The sequence below is a fragment of the Thamnophis sirtalis genome, unplaced genomic scaffold (genome assembly GCF_051295495.1).
Source record: "Thamnophis sirtalis isolate CommonGarterSnake01/CBP01778 unplaced genomic scaffold, rThaSir2_p1.2 scaffold_2, whole genome shotgun sequence".
NCBI classification, from domain to species: Eukaryota; Metazoa; Chordata; class Lepidosauria; order Squamata; family Natricidae; genus Thamnophis; species Thamnophis sirtalis.
Window position 1 is genome coordinate 39,651,955 of NW_028261382.1, and position 22,296 is coordinate 39,674,250.

General features: G+C 51.3%; 2 protein-coding genes across 4 annotated transcripts in view; one reads left to right on the top strand and one right to left on the bottom strand.

Moving 5' to 3' along the window:
• Positions 1-4: 4 nt before the first annotated feature.
• PSMB4 (proteasome 20S subunit beta 4) lies at positions 5-3,421 on the bottom strand. Of its 3 annotated transcripts, XM_014055776.2 has the most exons (7): positions 3,246-3,415; positions 1,795-2,001; positions 1,085-1,231; positions 845-926; positions 510-626; positions 297-385; positions 5-132 (listed from the first exon to the last, which is right to left on the bottom strand). In XM_014055776.2, the coding sequence occupies exons 1-7, from the start codon at positions 3,374-3,376 to the stop codon at positions 120-122; spliced, it is 786 nt and encodes a 261-aa protein (XP_013911251.1). In that variant the 5' UTR covers positions 3,377-3,415; the 3' UTR covers positions 5-119. The 3 variants fall into 3 exon arrangements, with proteins under 3 accessions (XP_013911251.1, XP_087561158.1, XP_087561157.1); XM_087705032.1 differs by lacking the exon at positions 1,085-1,231 and having other exon boundaries at positions 3,246-3,421; XM_087705031.1 differs by lacking the exon at positions 5-132 and having other exon boundaries at positions 293-385; positions 3,246-3,416.
• A 4,864-nt stretch (positions 3,422-8,285) lies between these two features.
• Positions 8,286-22,296, top strand: part of CGN (cingulin) — a 30,037-nt gene continuing 16,026 nt past the window's right edge. The window contains exons 1-2 of the mRNA XM_087705033.1: positions 8,286-8,332; positions 20,833-22,094. Coding sequence (XP_087561159.1) covers positions 20,862-22,094 — 1,233 coding nt within the window. The 5' untranslated portion in view covers positions 8,286-8,332; positions 20,833-20,861. The remainder of the gene's footprint in view (positions 8,333-20,832; positions 22,095-22,296) is intronic.

The window sequence follows — 22,296 nt, forward strand, 5'->3', positions numbered from 1 at the left end:
AGAGTCGTCGTACAATAGCCAAGCATCTTTTATTATTAAAGAGAGGAGCTTCAAACAGTATAACAAAAGGATTTGGAGTTTCTGTCTTCCAGCAGGTAGAAAAACTCCCGTTTTCTGTTTCATTCGAAACCACTGCAAGGGGGGGAGAAAAAAACACCACCATATTAATGACACGCAAACATCGCAGCCAGTCTTGAAAATCCAACCGTTCTTAAAATTCCAGGTAGGGAGGAAGGGAAAGCGGCCACGAGAGAATTGTGAGGACAAGACCACCGGGCGGCCCCGGCCCACCTTACCTGATCAGGTGAGCGATCTCCCAGTTGGTCTCCAGGGAGAGGGGCCCTTCCACCTCCATGCCTTTCTCGGTGACGGTGGTGATCTCGTACTGAGGAGGGAGGGCGGAGGGTTAGGGGGTCTTCCTTGCCTTCTCTTTTGAGAGGCCCGCCTTCAAGGGGACCCCAGGGAGGGAGGGAGGGAGGGAGGAGGACACCACGATGCCCCTCTCTTACCCGGTTGAACGAGCGGGCGTCCCGGTAGTAGAGGATCTTCATACACCGTTCAATCAGAGCTCTGGCCGCCTGCTGGGAGAGGTTGGGGGTCTTCTCCAGCGCCTCCCTCATTAATGGCTGTGACGGGGCGAAAGAAACGGAGGGGGGGGGTGTTTTCAGTCGCACACCTTAAAACTGGAGCCCCGTCACTCGAACCCGTCTCCGGCTTGCCGCAAATAGCCGCCACTCGGCACACAAAAAAACGCTTGAAAAATGAGGCTGGGGCACCGATCCAGAGAGAAGCCATGATGGCTCCCCCCCCCCCCAAAACGCCAGTGGGTTTACTTTCTGCCCACCTGTGCCACGTAAGACCCGTATCCGGTTGCCAACGAAGAAGCCTCGTACGCCACTCCCAGCATGTCGACGTAGCCTAAGAAGCTGAGAGGGGAGAGATTATGGGGGGCTGCAGGGCCGAAGGTCTTAGCCACTAAGCCACCGCATCCCCCTAAATAAAACGGGGACTTTGGTGCAAATGAGACTTTTGAGAAATATTCAGCCCGCCGGGAGTTTTTCCCTCCCCCATTTCCCGGCCTTACCCTTCCCCGTTGGAATAGCCGCCGATGACCACTGTATTCCAGAGAGGATTCATCTTGGACCGGTGGTTGTACATGACTCGGGTCAGCCAGGAGTGAATGGCCTTTGGGCTGTAACTGTGCCCGTCGCCCAGGAGGTCCTCGTCAATCCTGCGAGACGAGAGAGGTCCCGCTGAGACGCTGCGTCCCCAGCCCCTCTCCCCGTCCAGGCTCCCTTGCGGAGGCCGGGTGTGTGTGTGTCCGAGCACCTCCCAAGGAGGAGAAGGGAGCCCCATGGAAAGGCCCAAGGGGTCTCCAACCTTTCAGCCCCAAAGGCTATCAAGCCAGCTTACGGACCCCCAAATATTTTTATTTACAGGGTTGATACAGGAATTGTTCATTGGGATGTTGATTTCAGGGGTCCCACCTCAAAATTCTCCGGACGTTTAAACCTTCACGCTGATTTAAATCGGAAAAGCTCATGGGGAGCCCCTTCACGAGCTAATCAAAGCTGGATTGCATTGCTTTTAGGTTGGGGGGGTGGGGTCCTCCAAAGTTGGCCGCTTTAAGGCTTGTGGAAGTTGAAGTCCACAAGTCTTAAAGTGGCCGAAGTCGGGGACCCTCTTTTAATTCCTCCTTTCATTGTTTTCAAGACCAATTCAGCGGGTGAAGGAGCCAGCTGGGACACTCCCACCCACCCACCCACCCGAACGCCGGACGGCCCGGCCACTTACACCATCTGCTCCAGGACTTGCTTGAGGTACTGGAAGTCGGCGTAGTCCCCCGAGGCGCCCAGGGCGGTGCTGTCGTTGACCTTCATGATCCGGGAGAGGTTGCGGAACCGAGCCAGCGAGCCATAGGACCCAAGCGTGTCGGCGGCGATCATCACCCCACCCTCGAACTTCAGGCCCAGGACGGAGGTGCCCGTCACCATGGGGCTCCTGGATGGGGGGGGGGGAACGGGGAGGGAAGAGGGGTAGATTAGTGGGTAGGTGGATGGATTGGTAGGCGTGGAGAGAGAGGGGGGGGTAGATGATGGGTAGAAAGAAGGATAGAAATAGATAGATAAGGTGATAGATTAGATAGATAGAGATTGAGAGAGAGAGATGATAGATATAGATATAGATTAGGTGATAGATACTGTAGATAGATACGATAGATAAGGTGATAAAATAGATTAGATAGAGATTGAGAGAGAGATAGATGATAGATTAGGTGATAGATACTGTAGATAGATAGATAGATAGATAGATAGATAGATAGATAGATAGATAGATAGATAGATAGATTAGGTGATAGATAGATAGATGGATATAGATAGATACGATAGATTAGGTGATAGATAGATAGAGATTGAGAGAGAGATGATATAGATATAGATTAGGTGATAGATACTGTAGATAGATAGATAGATAGATAGATGAAAGATAGATACATACACAGATAGATACAATAGATAGATTAGGTGATAGATAAAGATTGAGAGAGATAGATAGATGATAAATAGATATAGATTACTATCTATAGATATAGACAGATACTATAGAGATAGATAGATAGATAGATAGATAGATAGATAGATAGATAGATAGATAGATAGATAGATGAACTTAGATAGGTAGGTAAATGGAAGGAAGGAAGGAAGGAAAGGATGTGTTGCCAATTCCTACAAGGGGGGTTTGTAGATCTGGATGACCCCTCCCTGCATGCTGGAAGGATCCTGTCCCCCCCCCCCCCGACTCCAATTGCTGATCCAGGAGACACGGGATCTCCCCCCATCTCTCAACACCCCCCTCCCCAAATCCTCCAGTCCCATTCGCAATAATACCTACGGTCGAACTTCCCTAGCTAGGGGCAGTCTACCTTTAGGACCCAGGATGTGTCTGTGGGTGGGTGAGTGGGGGGATGCTCTAATTAAAAGCTGAGTGTGTGGGGGGGAAGTTGCAGATCCCATCAAGGGAAAGTCCCCCACCCCACCCCAAAAACCCTGAGCCACCAGGTGACTGCTGGGACTACAATTCCCATCCATGCAGGAAACTCTAGTTCAGCACCCTGATTTGCACCCCTCCCCGCGAGGTGGTTCCCTTCCCCCCCCTCCTCCCATCATGACGTCACACACGGGGTCTCCCCCCCCCGTGGGAAGGGGCTTCCCCCTCTTCCTCCCCCCCCCTTTCCCCAGCCTTACAGGGTCCTCTTGGAGGCCTCGGTTTGGGCCCGGGAGTCCTGGGCCGGGCTGCCCAGTGGGAAGAGCCTCCCCGGGGCGGGACCCCCGGCCCAGAGCAGCGAAGGCAGCGGCAGCATCGCGGGCGCCTCCATCTTTCCTTTCCCCGAACGGCCGCCGCTTAGTCACGGAGCAGGAAGAGGCGGCGCCACGGAGCATGCGCAGCACCCGGCCAACCGGCGCGGGACGCCTCCCGATTGTCCTCGCCGGCACTCCGTAGGCCGGGGAAAAGAGGCGGGCGCCATCTTGGGTGTGGCGGATACGAGGCAAAAAGCGCCTCGTGGGAGGGGCGGATTTTCCGTGGGGGGGAGGAGAGGGCAGAAACGGGGAAGCCCAGCCAGAACCCGAGGATTTCCGTTGTGAAATTCTTTTAGAGCGGTCGGGAAAGTAGAAAGTCCTCCTGGAGGAGGCCGCCCTCTTGAGCGTGGCACCCTCCGACGCTGGAAGAAGCACTTCCGGGTCGCGGTGGGGGGGGGGGACTTCACGCAGCGAGGGAGCTGCCCATTTCCAGGAAGGCGGATGATTTTTTGCAAATTGTTTTTTGCAAATAATTTTTTTATTTTTTTTGCAAATCTCCCCGCACACCCGAGAATGAAGGGCGTGCAACCCTGAAGTTGGATCCCTTCCAATGCGCATGCAGTGGCGTTGCAAGGGAGCAGCGGCAACAATGGGGGGGGGCAAGGAGCACGTGTGGACGCCCCCCATTCGCTTTATATGCGCTGCAAAAACCGGCATGAGAATTGCCCAGCAATAAAGTCTCTCTTATCTGCTTGCAGCTGGGAAAACTCAGATTTCAGGCCAATCTCTGCCTGGGATTGAAACATTTTATCATTCAATGTATTTTTTTGCAAAGATGCAAAAACTCCCTCCGGGCCTTCCGATGCAAGGACGTTGTGAAACGAGGCTCTCTTGCCCAAGGGGAGGATTCTGCTAACAAGAGTTGGAAGGGACCTTGGAGGTCTTCCAATCCAACCCTCGGCTCAAGCAGAAGACCATGACAGAATCACAGAGTTGGAAGGGACTTTGGAGGTCATTGAGTCCAACCTTCTGCTCCAGCAGGAAACCCTTACAGAATGACAATCACAGAATTGGAAGGAACCTTGGAGATAGCAATGGCAGTTAGACTTATATACCGCTTCATAGGGCTTTCAGCCCTCTCTAAGCGGTTTACAGAGTCAGCATATCGTCCTCAACAACAATCCGGGTCCTCATTTTACCCACCTCGGAAGGATGGAAGGCTGAGTCAACCTTGAGCCGGTGAGATTTGAACAGCCGAACTGCCGAACTAGCAGTCAGCTGAAGTGGCCTGCAGTGCTGCACCCTAACCACTGTGCCACCTCGGAGGTCTTCTAGTCCACCCCACCCCCCTTGCCAAGCAGGAGACCCTGCACCATTTCTGACAGATGGCAATTCAGTCCCTTCTTGAAAGCTTCCAGGGATGAAGCTCCCACAACTTCTGTTCCATGGGTAGATGGCTCTCACGGTCAGGAAAATGTCTCCTCCTCTCTAGGTTGAATCTCTCCTTGATCCGTTTCCATCCATTTATTCCTTGGCTGGAACGTTTGAGTCGCTGGTGGTCAGCTCGGGTGGGAGAAGGGCGAGACGGACAAATCCAATCACAAAATAGTTTTTTTAAAAAATCTATTTGGGTCATTGGCAATGTTTGTGGACGGCTCTTTGGTGGGACCTAAGTGTCTTGAAAGGCCTAAAACACTGAGCTTGTTGATCAAAAGATCGGCAGTTCAGCGGTTCGAATCCCGAGCGCCACATAACAGAGTGAGCTCCTGTGACTTGTCCCAGCTTCTGCCAACCTAGCAGTTCGAAAGCATGTAAGAAAATGCAAGTAGAAAAACAGGAACCACCTTTGGTGGGAAGGGAACAGCGTTCCATGCGCCTTTGGCGTTGAGTCATGCCGACCACGGAGACGTCTTCGGACAGCGCTGGCTCTTTGGCTTCAAAACTGATGAGCATCGCCCCCTAGAGTCAGGAACGACTAGCACAAAGGTACAAGGGGAACCTTTTACCTTTTAAACCCTCTTGGAGGGCTACAGACCTAACACATCAACTGGAAATGGAATATAGTGAATGAAGGGAGAATTGCGGCTTTCTCCAGCTCTTTTTTTTCAAGGTCACGAGAAGTGTGCGAATAAACAGCATCCCAGTATTGGGCGAATAAGCCCCCCAGATTGTCTGGGCAGAGGGAGATGGGAAAGTGGCACCACTTTTATTGACCCGCTCAGTCATTTTTTTTTTTCCATTTTGTTTTGTTTTTTCTGCTTCTTCGCCTGGGAACAAGAAACCCTTTGCAACATTGCCAGCCTCATTCCAGCTGCTTCCACTTCAGAGCAGCAGCCGGAAACCAAAACATGACCTCGGCTCGCTTGTTGGCATGTTCGCATTCCCGCTCCCCTCTTCAGGCCGCTGAGCTCCTTCATTTTTCATTGAAAAACCAGCCCTTCGGCCCTCCACAAAGTCCAGTTCTGGCTCATGTGTTTTTTTTTCCACTGCTTTTCACCAGCTGAAAAGAAAGTGACAGCCAGCGTGATCTGATTCAACCTAACAAGCTCCAGATCTCCCAGCGCGGAACATAATTGGGGTGACCCGTGTGGGGGGGAGTGACGTGCCACCCTGAATCCCTTGGGTTGTGGGAAGGGGAAGAAGGGAAGGAGGATTTTATTCGGGCTGCTCTCGAACAGCTGGAGAGAGCGGATGGGATGCGGTTCCACCAGAGAAGAAATTTCTGGGTGCCCTAAGAGTTGCTTCGAGCTTTAAAAGCTCCGCGTCCAAAGTGGAGTTAAGAAAACAAAATGTTTAAGGGCAGCAGGGAAATTTTAAAATGACAAACTAGATCGCATTTTGCAAACGTGCAGTAAACGCCTTTTGCAGCATGCAGAAAGCATGCATTTACATGCAAATAAAACATTTGCAAGGAGATTGCAGCAGAAACTCTGTGAAATTTAAATCAGGATCCCCCCCCCACCCCACGACTTGTAATCAGGAGATATGGAGCCAGTGGGGGAGAGCTAACCTCCAATTGCTTCTGTCCACTGCAGAAGTTGGAAGACTTCAATGGGAGCCTTTGTCCTGGCTGGATAAGTGATCAGGAAAGAAAACTGGAGTTTCTTCTTTGACCTGGCATTGTTCCGCAAAGCTGCTGAGCTCACAATGGATTCAGGATCTATGCTCCCTTTGTTTCACTTCACTTCCCAAAACAAACAGAAGATGCCTTTTTCCTCCAGCCCCAAATGATTCCCATTGGAGGTGCCTCCACCTCGGATCGATCACATATTAGCAAGTCACTGTCAGCAGTGACTAGTTAGACAGACAGACAGATATAATTTTAAATAATATTTTTTATTCAGCATGTTTTAAACATTAAAATCACAATTACACTTTTACAGCTCTCCATTATCGGTATTCTTTTTTCCAATTTCGGATTTTCCATTCTACGATCCATGGTTTTATACCTATATATCTCCTTGTTCCATGATTACCCCTTTTTACAATACATACAATATTTACCACCTCTACTACTTTCTGAATATATACCATCTCCTTTTGTTATATTTTCCATGTATTCATTATGCATTAATTTTACATCTCTTTCCAAGCCAATTATACCACCTATTCCATCTTGCAATACTCAATTTCCTCTCTGTCCCTTAGTTCCATTCTTAATTTATCCATTTCCGTGCATTTTTTTTTACGATTTCTGAATTTGAAGGGGCCTTTTTTGTTTCCAATTTTGGGCAAAATGTAATTCTGGCTGCAATAATGATGTGAAGTATAACATATTGAATTTCTTTACTTATATTTCCTTGTATTATTCCTAGAAAGAACAGTTCTGGCTTCATATCAATTTTTTGTTCCGTTATTTCCTCCAACCATTTTTGAATTTTTATCCAGGATTCCTTCGCTTTTAGGCAGAAAGATATTATTAAGAGTCTTCCACTCAGGTTTCCCTCTTACTTGACTTGGGGGGAAAAAATTGAGGACAAGAAATGCAGAAAAATATTTTATAAGATACAGCAGACAACTGGACCATGCACCAGTTGGGCACCATGGATCATGTTGGACTGTGGAAGATGGGCACCATGGATCATGTTGGACTGTGGAAGATAGGCACCAGGGATCATGATGGACCATGCACCTGTTGAGCACCATGGATCATGTTGGACTGGAAGATGGGCACCATGGATCATGATGGACTGTGGAAGATGGGCACCAGGGATCATGATGGACTGTGGAAGATGGGCACCAGGGATCATGTTGGACTGGAAGATGGGCACCATGGATCATGATGGACCATGCACCAGTTGGGCACCATGGATCATGATGGACTGTGGAAGATGGGCACCATGGATCATGTTGGACTGTGGAAGATGGGCACCATGGATCATGTTGGACTGTGGAAGATGGCCACCATGGATCATGTTGGACTGTGGAAGATGGCCACCATGGATCATGTTGGACTGGAAGATGGGCACCATGGATCATGTTGGACTGTGGAAGATGGGCACCATGGATCATGATGGACTGGAAGTTGGGCACCATGGATCATGTTGGACTGTGGAAGATGGGCACCATGGGTCATGATGGACCATGAACCTGTTGAGCACCATGGACCACACTGGACCAGGGAACGTTATAGCTGGGGAGAATGGGACTTGGGATCCCACACAGGAAGGCAGCTGACCCTGATCCTAGTGTGTGTGTGTGTGTGTGTGTGTGTGTTTTGGGGGGGATTTCTCCACTTTCAATTCCTGCAACGAAGGGGTCGCTTTCTGTAGCATCTCCCAGGCCCCGTTGCTAGGGAGGCGGCGGCGGCGGCGGCCTGCGCTCCCGGTTGCTAGGGCTCCGGGCCCCGCCCGTGCGGAAAAGGAGGCAAGGCGGCGGGAGAGGGGCGTGGCGCGGCGGCGCGGGCTGCGCCAATGGGGAGCGCCGGGGGCGTGGCCGAGGCGCGGGCTCAGGTAACAGGTTGCGCCCGCCCGGGGCGGCGGCCAGAAGCGGAGCGGAGCCAGAGGCGGCGGGTGGGCGAGGAAGACGGGCGGGTAAGACGGGGGGCTCAGCGGGTGGGTGGCTTCCCCGTCCCCTTCTCCTCCTCCTTTTTCTCCTTCTCCTCCTCCTTTTTCTCCTTCCCTTCTTCTCCCGGGCTCCGCTGCCTTCCTGGGCTTCCCCGCCGTCCCGGATAGCGACGGGCGCCCCTTTGAGTGTCCTGCGGGAGGGAGGGGGAAGGAGAGACTCCCGCCTCCCTTTTGCCCCCCCCGGGGGACAATCCTCTCTTGGCATCCCCTCCCTCCCTCCAGGACTACACCGCCCATTGCCCCCGGCCGGCACCTTCGCGGCTGCTGCTTCCAGCTCAGCCGGACTGCAGCGCCCATGGTCCGCGGCCAGCAGCCAGGCAGAGAAGCCCCCCCCCCATCCATCCATCGCTCTGCGGACCCCCGAGGAGGGGAGAACACGCCCTTCCCATCCCCTCGGGCTCGGACGCCCCTTGCTGAGGGCGAGGAGGCTGGAGGGGAGGGGGCGTCCGAGCCCAGCCGGAGGGGATGGGAAGGGGAAAGGGCGTGGGTCTCCCCTCCTCGGGTCCGCGGATAGATGGGGGGGGGCTTCTCTGCCTGGCTGCCGGCCGCGGACCATGGGGGTTGCAGTCCGGCTCAGCGGGAGAGGACGGGGCTCTGCTGAAAGTCCAGGGACGCCTCTGTGCCCGCTTTGCCCAGCTGGCATGCTGCCCCCGCCCCCTCATCCCGCCCTGAGCCTTCAACGGGGCAAAGGAGCAAGCCTCCCCCCCCCCCGCCAGCCCTTTGACTGGGTGGGGAAGGGTCCGAGGCAGCCAGCCCCAGGGAGGGTCCCGGAAAGGCAGATGGGGACTTTTGGATCTGTGACCTGCCCTTCTCCCCTCTGCCCAGGAAACGGGCCCCACCTTTGCCCAGGGGAGGGGACTCCTCTGAAATGAGTGGGATGGGCTTTGGAGGAAGGAAGGAGAAAGGAGGAAGAGAAAAAGGGAATGAGGATGGAAAGAGAGAAAAGAAGGAAAAAGGGAGGGAGGGAAGGAAAGGAAGGAAGGAAAGAAGGAGAAAGACAGAAAGAAGGAAAAAGGAAAGGAGGGGCGAAAGGAGAAAGGAAGGAGGGAGAGAAAAAGGAGGGAATGAGGATGGAAAGAGAGAAAAGAAGGAAAAAGGGAGGGAGGGAGGGAAAGAAAGGAAGGAAGGCTGTAGAAGGAAGGAAGGAGAAAGAAAGAAGGAAAAAGGAAAGGAGGGGTGAAAGGAGAAAGGAAGGAGGGAGAGAAAAAGGAGGGAAGGAGGATGTAAAGAGAGAAAAGAAAGAAAAAGGGAGGGAGAGAGGGAAGGAAGGTTGTAGGAGGAAGGAAGGAAAGAAGGAGAAAGACAGAAAGAAAAAGTAAAGGAGGGGCGAAAGGAAGGGAGGTTGTAGGGGAAAGGAGAAAGGCGGAAAGAAGGGGAAGGAAGGAGGGAACAAAAGGAGGAAGAGAAAAAAGGGAAGGGGGAACGAAAGGAAGGAGGGAGAGAAAAAGGAGGGAAGGAGGAAAAAAGGGAGGGTGGGTTAGGGAAGGAAGCAGGGTCTTAAAACATTCCCCCAACCCTTTTAGATAGCTGGGACTACAACCCCCACCATCCTCAGCCAGCCTCCCTCCTGAAGTTCCATCTGCTCTTTTCTCTCTCCTAAGCCCCCCCCCCCTCCTGTACCCCAATACACCCAGAGGGGCCTAAATCCTTTAATCCCTGTTTGGGGGGGGGATTCTCTGCTGCTGCTCTGCTGCTTTTAAACCGATTGTCTGAATCTGCAGCCTTTTAAATACCTTTCTGGGCTTCTCCCCTCCCCCTTTCCCTCCCCCCCACCCCAAACGCAACCTTTCTCTTCTGGTTTCCTTTTACACCTGCAAGGTCAGCCTGGATCGAAACTGGAGTAGAGGGGGGAAAACAACTGGCCAGGCCCAGGAGCCATTTCCCTCTGCTTTTGTGTGCTTGTGAAGTTGTTGTCTCCCGCTGTGATTGGGGGTGGGGGCTTAATGGACCCTCCCTCCAAACAGACCTGATTGTTGTCAAATCCTGTTTGCAGACAAGAGAGAGAGAGAGACACACACACAAGGGCTTAATCATTTCCTCCAGCGCCTGATGAAAGCAAAACAAAACTTAGTTTGTCTAAGGTCGGCGAACACCAAAATCCAGGCAGAACGCCCTTGACTTACGGCCATAATTCTGTGGTTAAGCAAGGCGGTTGCTAAGTGAGCCCTGCTCCCCAGGGACCCAGCTTTTGAACCAGATACTTTAAATTTATTTCCATTCCGTTGCTTGAAACGTCCCTCGCTCTCTCCCAATCCGGTCGGGGAGGGAAGTGGTCTGCACTCTGCGCTTGCTCAGGGGTCCTCTTGTTTGCTTTACCTCCGCTGTGGCCGTAAGCGACGACTCAGACTTCCTGCGGCCTCTTTAAAAAGTGCCCCCCTGCGGAACCTGACCTTCCTGGGCTTGTTCGGGGCAGGAACGCTGTGGCCTGCGCTGGTGATCGCCTGCTGGTGCCCTTGCCACGACCGGTGGTCGGAAGGATGAATAATGGCCCAGTGAGGGTTGTGGCCACCCGGCTGGCCCTGCCACTAAAGGGCAGGGATGTTGTTGGTTCCTCCTGGTTGACACCTGTGTGATGGTGTTGGTGATGGCGTTGGAAGGCTCTTATTTCCGCCCTCCGCTTAAACAAGCCAGCTTCCTTTCTCTTAATGTCGATTTATTCCCGCTCTCCAAAAAAGACTTGTCAAAGTTTTAAAACTTTTTTCCCCCCCCATCTCTGCTTCAGGAAAAGGGACGAGCGGCTGCAATTCTCCCTGGGTGGAATTTGTTTTTAAAAAAAGGATTATAATAATAATTATTTTTTCCGCCCTCCCTCGGATAATCTAAAAAACGATTTGCTCTCAGCCGGTCTCCGCTTCCCTTCGGCCCCTTGAAGTTGGTGTCACTCCCTGCCTGGTGCTGATTAGGTTTCTCTCTCCCCCCTCCCCACACACACCCCCTCCTCCTCCCAGACCCCCAACTTATCTAGGTGGGATTTCTAGAGATTAAATCTGGACGGGGAATGGACGATTTTTCCAGAGGTTGAGTGACCTCTGATCCCAAACCAAGCACAGCCGGAGAGATGGGAGCACGGAAGGGAATGGGAGTAGCCAGAACTGGAATGTGAGATAACCGGGAAAAGACGCAGACTTCCCACACTTTATTGGAAACATTTGGTGTCTGTGTGTGTGTGTGTGTGCGCGCGCGCCACATTCCTGGTGCTTTGGGCTATGGGTCCAGAGAGGTCATCTAGTTCAGCCCTAGTTCTGGGTTAAAGTAAATGTTTATTGTTTTAATGGTTTGTTATTGTTTTGTTGATGATGACTATAGCATTTTAAAAACAGGCTGCCCTAAATCTTAGCGGGTAGAAATCATATATCTGGGATATCTTCCCACTGAATCCAGCCAGGATGTGATGAGAGCGAGGTGTTTGATCGTGGTACCTGTTGTTATAAAAGCAAATAAGAATTAATTCTGTTTCGCTAGGATAAACCAACCTTCCTTCTAAACCAACTGCTCGTGTGACTCTCTCTTGTTGAATATAGACTGATTTCTATTGATCCGTTCCCCCTTTCCTTATCCCCCCTCTGGACCTGTTTGGCTGGTTTTTTTTCCCCTTCTTCTTCCCCTTCTTGAGAAAGTTTCGAGTTTCTGTTGGAAAACACACACGCTTGAGAACCTATCCAGCAGTCCGGATAGTTCCTGCCAACTTTTGATTCCTGGTTTTCACATTGGAACAGCGTGTGGCCGCAATAAAGCACTGAAAAATGTTTTAATTAGAGTACGGTGAATCTGTGCTGCGGTGGCCTCACAATAACCCCACGTACGCACGAAGAGAAATGTCGAAGGAAAGCATCGGGTTTTTACCTCCGTAGAATGACGGATTTTTTTGAGAAGGAAATGGCAGAAAAATATCAATAATAGTTTGAACGGTCCAAGCAACTTCTCCTCCTCAAACTTTAAAACCCTCCAGATAATCTTGATATTTTGGGAGCGGCAGGTTCTTCAGAAAAAAGCATTTTCAGATGTCCCGGTGAAACTCCGAAGTGAAGTTCCTAACAACTTAGTTGATTAAGTGACTGGATTACAGGCTTCTTAACACCCAACCCCTGTTTTCCAACAGATTCTCAACCAATTTCTTTTATTTCGGATCCCAGAAGCGCTTCCGGGATATTTTGGGGAAGGCGAAACGGAAATCCGAACGCTTACAGGCCCGGGAGTTCAGTCCTCTTCTCCAGGCAGAGCCTGAGGAAAGTTTTCAGAATCATTTCATGTATTTCAGGGCGCTGCGAGGCACTGGCGGCCTCTTCCGCCTGGCTCTTTCTGGAGCAGTTTCGGTGTTTGCATTCCAGGAGCTGAGCTGATGATTAACGTGAGCTCGGTTCGCCTGGCCTGGGGGATGGCAAAGTGGGAATGGTTGGTGATTCAGACCTTTGCGCCCAACCGGGGTTAGCGCGAGTCCGGGTTGGGAGAATGTTGCGCACACAAACGCACTCCCCAGCGGTGACTCACGGGTGGATCTGGGAGGGGGGGAGACTGCGCTGTGCAATGTTTTTGGATCCGGGTTGCATCGAAATGCAGGTTGCTTCCGGACATCTTCCTGCTAAACACACAGTTTGTTGTGAATTAGCCATTCTTGCAAGCCACGGTTCGCTGTTTATGTGTGAATCTGGCATGAAACACATTGCAGTTGCAACAATTCCCGGTTTAGCTTTGCTAACTCTGCTGTCCCAAACTCTGGATAAGGGCGCTTAATGGATCAGGCCTCTGAATTAGTGGATGGTTTGGGAGAGAAACCTGGATTGGGAGAGGAAGGTGGCATTCAGCCAGCCAGCCAGGCACACCCTTTTCTTGCAACTCCAATACGTTTTCCACTTCTTCCTTTCCTTCCCAAATCTTTTTGCGTTATCCCATCCTTTACCTACCCACTTAATCTCCTTTTGCAAACTGTCTTTGATAACCCAGGCCACGCCTTGACGCTCTTATTGGCTGGGTTTTTTTTGGTGCGTTTTTGTTTTTGAAATGAAGTTTCTAGCTCTCATGGAAACGCTCCAAGTGGTGATTCGAACAACCAGGAATTTGTCTTTCTTGGCGCACCACCGGGTCAGGGAGAGTCAAAGGTGTCGCTGGCACTTGGAGGTGCTAGATTTCTCTGGCAAGGAGTGCCAACTCCGGGGGCGTCACGGCTGTTTACTCGGCCTTGCACAAGAGAGGAAAGGTCGCCCCGCCTTGTTGCCGAGTTCCGTTCGGCCTGCTGCACCGGCTGGGTCGGTGAGCTCACCTCAGGTGCGGTGTCCGTTTCAAGTTTCTCCGGCATGACAGAGTCGCTCGGCCGGGGCCCTTCCGGCACGGTGGCCTCCATTTCAGTCCTTTGCAATGATGCTGGAGGGTCTCCCCAGTGGTACCCTTGTTGTGGGAAGACCCCCCCCTCTTTTTTTTTAATGGTGGTGATGCAGCCTCGGAGAAACCGATTTTGAACGCAGGTTTTGCCGCAGAACTGGGAGGAGCGGGCTTTGGCCTGCTATCTTCAAGCAGTGATTTTTGCCAAATCTCTGAAAAGAAGGCTGAGAGGGCCACGCAAGTGCATCACACACACACACACACAATATGTACTCAGTGGCGGACCAGCTCACGTAGTTCAGGAATTGGACGACTTGTGAGCCAAAGGAAGTGTTATGCGCAAATATAATCACGATCCACTTCTGGCGCTCTTTGCCTTTGGCAGTTTTTGTGGAGTGAATTAATGTAGGAGGATTTATTCTTTTTTTTTAAAAAAAAAATTAGGTTATTTGTTAACCTTAATTAGAGGAATGGAGCCTCCATGCGCAGCAGCACTGTATCTCGTGATTGGTTTCCTTTCCTAGACTCCTTGTTAACCGCCTGCTTGTGGGATTTCCCCAAAGCTTTATTTATTCTGGCTATTCAGATGCTGGGTGTTTTAATTTTGAACTCTGCGTAATTTAAAGACATATAATTAATTTTGAGGCTGGGGACTAGAAGGGGGGGCTGAGAGGAAGGCCCACCCAAGCAGGGGCCTATAAGCAGGACCCCCACCTGGAAAGATTGAACTGTCCTGTTGTGGTAACTTGTTTCTCTTTGTTGCAGCATGGAAGAGTATAATAACAGGCTGTGGCTTATGGGCTTGGGGACACCTGGGGCTTTCTTGTCCCCCAGGAGAGGATTGGTTCCCTAGGTTTTTATGCTCCAGAGGCAACTTTTGACCTTAAGTCTGACATGCACAGGCATTTTTTTACTTTATTAACAAACATGTAAAATACACACACACACAAAACTTAGACGTAGACCACATTTACACAATACAATACGAACAGAAGCTTCTTGTTCTTTCTAATAGCAATTGCCAATCAATACAGCTCACCTTATATTATTTCCCCTTCTATTATATTTCATTTGGATTTCACCATTCTTAACCCTCTTATTTTACTCATAACTGTTATTTTTTGAGTTTTGTTTATATTCCTTCATTGATTCTTGTTTCTTCCCTCCATCCACCTAAACCATTTATCCCATATCTGGTAGAATTCTGATTCTTCCTTTCCCTGGATTTCTTTAGTTAGTTTGTCCATTTCAGCACAATCCATAACTTTTCTTATTATTTCATCTTCGCTTAGGATTAATTTGTTTTTCCATTTCTGGGCAAAGGCAATCCTTGCCGCCGTAATTATATGTAGTGTTAAATACTGGATTTCTTTTTGGTATTTCGCAGACATTATTCCTAGTAGGAAAACTTCAGGTTTCCATTCTATTTTAACCCTCCAGCCCATTTTTTGATTTTTTTTTTCCAAATTTTTAGCCTCCTCACAGGTCCACCATAAATGGTAATATGTTCCGTGTATTGATTGGCTTTTCCAACATTTTGGGGAGGTATTTAAGATTTTAGCTAACCTTGTTGGTACCAGGTGTGAAACATTTTGTACTGGTTTCCTTGTATGCAACTGATAGTGTCATTTTTAAGTTTGTTCCCCAAATTTTTTCCCCATTTGTATAATTCAATGTTATAGCCAAAGTTCTGCGCAGGCATTTTCACAGCACCTTACACAACACAACACAACCTCATATTCTTTGCAAATCTTTGAGCATAGCTAGAGTTCCTAAACCACAAAAGGAAACTTTTGCATTGGACTTCACAAAATGTGTGTTGTTGCTACAAATCAGATTGACCAGAGGTGGGTTGTTCTTGGCATGCAAAAAATTTGCACATGTGTACACTTGCTTCACTTATACACACACCAGATGCATAAATGTACATTTGCACAATAGGTCTCTGCACATGTGCAAAATGTTAAAAGGAAGAACATTTGTGCAATTGTTCTGCTTATGCATAGAACCAAAAATCCAAGATAGCAGGCCTGGTTCCAGTGACCCAGGCCACCAACTACCAGTTTGGCCAAACTGGTAGGAGCTCACCTGAGGTTAACCCACTCCACCCCCATGTATCTAAACTCAGGTCACATGTAGTTGACATTCCTTCCCCCCCCCCCCCCATGTGAATGCCCTTCCTTTCTACTGTTCAGGATGGAGGGCCAAGCAGAGATCATGGGCAGTGGCTTAAAGCTCTTTTTGTCTCCAAAGTGACTCCTTCTGCTCCTGCTTTCCTGGTGGCCTCCTTTTCACCTCCTGAGGTGTATAGTGACTTCAGCTTTTTACCTCAGGGGCTGTTTCTGCTCTTCCTAATCTTCGCCCTTCTGGGGTCCAAGTGGCTTCAGCCTCAGGGGGTCTCTTCCTTCTGTATCATGCAGCATCTTCTCTCCTGGTGGTCTCCTTTCCACCTTTTAGCTCTTCTCCCCTCTGGCTGCTTCTCCTTCCCTCCTCCTGCAGCTGAGGTGGCTTCAGCTCTTCAGCCTTCCAGTCCAAGCTCTTCTCCTCAGGGATCAGCCACAGCTTCAGCCCTCCTTCTCTCCAGCTCTCCTTCTAGGCAATCTGGCCCTTTGCCTCAGCAGCGCCTCCTTTTATACCCCTTTCGCCCCCTCAGCTGATTGGTGGACCCTCTCCAGCTTCTCATTGGCTCTTAGCCGGGCCCTTCCATTGGTCCCCGAGCCCGCTCAAAGCGACCAATGTCCGCCCGGCTCGAGGAGGCCACCTCTTCCCAATTGGCTGGAAATGGCGGGCTTTGGAACCCCAGGGTGGGGGGGGGATATATAAGGGTGAAGCCTGAAGGCCTCACTTCTTCTCCCTAGGCCCATTGCTCTGCTGTGCCTGATTGGCCTTGGAGTCCAACCTTAAAACTGTTCCCACTCAGTCCTGACAGAAATAATAGCAATTATAATAATGATAATAGTTCTTCCTAGCTGCTTGGGAAGAACTTTTACCACAGATTTTTTTCCCCCCTTAAAAATGGCAGCTGTGGTTCCACATTGTTGGGTGTCCAATAATAATCATTTATATTATAAATTATTATAAGGGATGAGCTGCCCAATTCCTACCCACTCAGGGCGGTGATACGACGTTTATCTTTGTAAATCAACATATATAAAAGCCGAAAGGGAAATGGTGACGCCCCCATGGTGCACTCCCCTTCTTCCCAGGGACTTCAAACAGGCCGGCAGGGGACGATGGGGCTGGTGGTAGCCAGAAAAGGCCAGCTGGGCACGCTGCCCGGTCTGCAATGGAGTCCTTTCTCTGTCCCTTATCTGGCCTTTCCGGCTGTCCTGGCTCCATCGATTGCGGAGGCCTCTGCCCCCCCCTTACCCCCCCCCCCGGGATCTGGCCTCTGTCCAGGGAAGTTGGACACTGACCAGCAGCCACATCCTCAGCCGGGAACGTTGGGGAGCACCGAGTTGGAGTCCGGCTCCCTTCCGGGTTGCATTCAAAAGGAACGGTTCCAGAAGGAAGTTGTCCAGGGTAGACTGCTCTTCCCCACGGAAGCTCCACGCCGCTCTCGAGCCTGCTAGTGACCGATCCTTTCTCAGCGCTTCGGGGCCGGCCATCGGGCGACCTTCCTCCTCCGGACGGAAGTTGTCGAAATCTTTTTCCCAGCCTGCCTCTCTTATTCCCCTGCTCGTCTCTGGCTGTTGGGCTGCGGTGCTCCCCGTCCCTTGGGTGATGGGCCTTGTAGTCCCATCTGGAAAGTCGGGGTTGGAAAATAGCCTCGTTGGCTCTCCTGTCCGTTTTTCAGTTCCTCTCTCTCTACCTCTCTACTTTTCTTTTTCTCTTTTTCCTTCCCTCCCTCCCTTCGCATTTATATCTTCCTTCCTTCCATCTTCTTTGCCCCCTCTTTCCTTCCTTCCTCCTCTCTTCCTTTCCTTTTCTCTCTTTTCCTTCCCTCCTTCAATCCTTTCCTTCGCATTCAGATCTCCCTCCCTCCCTACCTTGCCTTTTCTCTCTTTTTCCTTCACTCCCTCCCTTCGTATTTATATCTTTCTTCCTTCCATCTTCTTTTCTCCTTCCTTCCTTCCTCCTCTCTTCCTTTCCTTTTTTCTCTTTTTCCTTCACTCCCTTCCTTTGCATTCAGATCTTCCTTCCATATTCTTTTGCTCCTTCCTTCCATCCATCTTTGCTCCCTCCCTCTTCCTTCCTTCCTTCTATCCATATTTGCACCCTCCTCCCCTCTCCCTTCCTTCCTTCCTTCCTTCCTTCCTTCCTTCTATCCATATTTGCACCCTCTCCCTTCCTTCCTTTCTTCCTTCCATCTTTGCTCCCTCCCTCTTCCTTCCTTCCTTCCTTCCTTCCTTCCTTCCTTCCTTCCTTCCTTCCTTCCTTCCTTCCTTCCCATCCACATCTCCCGCCTTTCATCATTCACTGATCCCTCTCCCAAAAAACCCCATAAATTTGAAGCATCTCATTATCTTTCCTATCTTTTGATCCCCTCTCCTTCTCCCCTCCCAGCTTGGCTGTCCAGCTCGCACATCCCGAAAGGACTCCGCAGTCGTCCCCCCCCATCCCCCTAGGCTCAAGAAATGCTCTGCGATACCCTCCCCCCCCCTTCTCTGGCCCCAGCTGACCGGCTGCACATGGGCTCTGTGTGTGTGTGTGTGTGTGTGTGTGTGTGTTGCATCTCCTCCTCCTCCCTGCCTCCATCCTCGCTCTCACCTCTTGTTTCCTCCTGGGGGAATATTCTCCTCTTCTCTGGGCCTCCAGCAGTGGAAGCTCCTGTGTTTCGGTGGGAGTGGGGAGTGGGTGGAGGGGAGGGGGGAGAGGCTGTGGTCAGGCATCCAGTCTGGAGAGGGGAGGCGGAAGAGGGCAGGGAGGAGAAGCCCATCCGGCCATTCGCAAGGGCAGCCGGCCACCTTGGTGGTTCTTGCATCATATTGCAAAAAGAGAGAGAGAGAAAGTAAGAGCTGAGACCCAGAGTTTTTTGGGGAGGGGAGCGGGAGAGCTGGCCCTGCAAACTTCTAGCCCCCCCCCCAATGCCGGGCCTGCTGACGTCCCTCCTTTGACGAGGGAGGGGTCTTTCACACAGCTTCCAACCAGAATCCTGGATGACTTTCTATGCTGCACCAGCCGCAGTGAGTACGGAGCCTGGGATCACGAGAGATGTCGGTGTGTTTGTGTGTGTGTGTGTGTGTACGGATCAAAGGGGGGGTTTCCAGCATGGTGTTCTTGGGAGAAGCCCAGGGGCTTTGTGGCAGTGGGGAGGGGAAGGGGCTCCATTTGACAGTTGAAACAGCATTGCAGAATCTCCTCCTCTCTCAACTCCCTGATCGCGAGGTCCTACAATGCTTTCTGCACGCTTGTGCAGTCTGTATCCACAGCTTTCCTTCCTCCTTCTCCTCCTCTTCCTCCTCCTCCTGTGCACGTCCGAGGTCCCCAGCCCCTCCCTCCCCTTCAGCGTCACCATTATGAGGATGGCTTTCTTCCGAGTTACGCTGAACGAGAGACCAGCCCTGCGCCGGTTAAAACACGGGACGCCCGGTGGGACATGAGAGCGATCCGAAACTTCCCGTAAAACTGGCAAGCGGGAGGCCGATATAATTAACGGTAATAATGTGAGGGAAAAAAATACCACTTCCAGGGGCCGGGAGCCAAGTTTCCCCACCAGATGGGGTCTTGGGTCCCTCGGCTGAAAAGAAATTGGCAGCACCTTCAGAGCATCCGAAGCGAGGAAAGAGATTGTGTTTGCCCTGCCTTCGCTCCACCCGCCTCCTTGCACGCCGTGTGTGTGTGTGTGTGTGTGTGTGTGTATGTTTGTGTGTGTGTATTCCAAGCCGCCTTGCGGCTTTTTTGCTTGTGAAAAGCTAGATGTGAACCCGAGCGAAATGGTTGTTACCTCTCCTTTTGCGGGTTCTTTTCGGTTCCTATTTCTAATGTTTTCGTGCGAGGAAGGCCTTGGGAGATGGAGACGCAGCCGAAGACGGCTGAACCCGTATAACGACACAACGGGCAGAGAAAGACACTTTAGAAGGGACCTTCCCTGGTTTCTCAGGACGTATAGGAGACAGTTGGAAATTGGATACTTTCAAACCTGCAAGATTCTGATAAATGGAGCTTTGTAATAAAATACAATTAGCGGATTTGGTCGTATGTCAGTGAAAACTCAACCTGTGGTCCGCCGGAGGCCTGCAGAGCTGGCGGCAGATTCAGAGAGTGAGGAGGGTTGGGGAGGAACATGGGCCAGTCCTGGAGTCCGGGGAAGGCTCGGACGAGGGCGCTGCGTCGGAGGTAGAGAGGGGCCCAGGGCCATCTGGGAATTATGTGCTGCCTCTGGAGCCTCCAGAGTGGGACATCAGCAGGGCAGAGGAACAGGGGGAGCCTGTTCCCAGGGCACGCATGCGCAGAGCTGCTAGAAGGCAAGAACAGTTAACACAAAAGGGGCGACTTGGGAGTAAGGCTTGGAGATGATTGGCCCCTCCCATAGGACATAAAGGAGGAGCAAAGGCTTTGCAGGAAGCAACTGTATTCGTTCTGATCGGTGCAAATTCTGAAGTTCCGTGTGGCCTTGCAAAGCTAATGGCCAATTAGGTCTGGCAGAATTTCAAGGGTAATAAAGGTGGGTGCTTATCAGCCTTATCTCGAAAGACTTTGGCAGACTTCGGTCGGACTCTTTACAAACTATTTGGGACTCATTACGGGCTGTGAATGAACATAATTCACAGCCGTTGAAATAAAAAGAGGGTTTTTGGGACTAAGCGCCTGCTTTTTACTGTCTCAGGAAACACAACCAGATCCAGGCCAAAAGTATCTAAAAAAGGTTTAACGTCACGGCACCTGGACCAAAGTTTATCCTACCTGGTCATGTTTCTGTCCGATCTATCGCGTAAGGCGGGGAATTTGGGATGTAGAAGCCGAGTTTTTTATTTCTAGACTTTCCACTTCTGCCTTGTGAGGTTTGGAGAAAGAGCCACGTTCCCTCCAAGCTTTGTGACTCAATGCACGTGTGTGTAATGTTGTGTGTGTTAAATAATTACCGTCCTCTCCACCCCCTCTTCCACCCCCAAATGACTGCAATAACTTTCCTTGCCACTCTGTGATGCGGAGCAAAGCAGCTTCATCTTCTGTCTTGTCTTCTTCGCCTTCTCCCCCCCCCCCTTCAGGATCCTTCGCGACCGCCGACTCGTGGAGAATGGACCATTCTGTGAATGGCACCCTAGTGGAGAAGCACAGCCCCATAGATTACGGTGTCCAGATCCGGTTCATCGATGATCTGAAGGAGCCCAGGAGATCCCAAAAAGCCCGCCCCAAGGCAGGCAAGCCAGGCTCCTACGGTGTTGCCGTGCGAGTTCAGGGTATCGACGGTCAACCTTTTGTGGTCCTCAACAGCGGTGAAAAAGGAGGCGATTCCTTCGGGGTACAGATCAAAGGAGGAAACAAATATGAAAGGCCGGCTCAGACTTTTGAGGAGACTTTTCTGGGCTCTCCCAGAGCGGGGTCTTCATCCAAGGACATTTCGGGGTCCATCAGCTCCGACTCGGATCTTCCCGAAAATCCTTACGGGGTGAAACCTTCTCGATACGGGTCTCAGTACAGCACCTCGGATGAGGAACCGGGTCTCCAACGAGTGCCCCAAGCGGATAGCTTGGAAGGGATTCGCGTGTCTCGCACCAACCCTTCCTCTGCTGCCCATAGTGGCTATCGGACCCTGCCCCACAAAAAATCCATGGGGCAGCAGCACCTGCGGCGCACTCAGTCCCACAGTTCTTTGCTTGAACCTGAGACAAGCGAACCTCAAGGGGTGAGCCACTCTCGAACTCATAACTTGGGTTATAGTTCCCAGTCCTCCGCTTCAGGCATCCCAGAAAGGGGTTCTGGTGCGCGGAATCCCTCTCCCCCCAGGCTCCCCAACCTCAGGGAACCCACAACCACCAATTTCTCTGGTTTGCGACCAGTCCCCAAGCTGGTGTCCTCAGACACAGACTCACCTGAACCGACCCAACCAATCCGGACCAACAACGGCGACATTGACACAAAGCCTCTGTCCTCCGTGGACTCCTTGATCCACAAATTTGATGGGAAGGCCCCCCCGAGGGGCCGAGCTTCCCGCAGGACCCGGGTCTCCCCCGAGAGCCATCAGCGCTCCCGGAGCCTCGACGGAAGGAGCGCTTACCGCGATATGGACGACGAACGAGAACGAGAGATCAACAGACATCATCCAAGAGATTTCAAAGAAGTAGCACAATCTTCGGCGGCTAAGCCACTCGTTTCGGCGAACTCCCCGGGCAGCCGGGGAGCCTCCGGTCAAGAGGTGAAGAAGGAGAAGGAAGTAGACAAGTCTAAGATGATCCAGGATTGGGTCAACAAGAGTCTGGACGAGCCCGGGACGGAGAAACAGACGAGAAAAATCCAGTCTGATTTGCAGGTAATTTTCTGGATATCTTTGCTAGACTCTCAATTTCCCGATCAGTCCGGTGGGGGAACCACAATCCTTTTGATGATGGGACTTGTAGTCCAGTAGCATCTTTGTCACCCACTTCTCTCTGGGAAGTGAATTACGGCTGGATGCCGTTAAGGTAGCCACAGGGAGAACGTCTTTTTTCTTAGCGCATACGGTGATCTGTAAA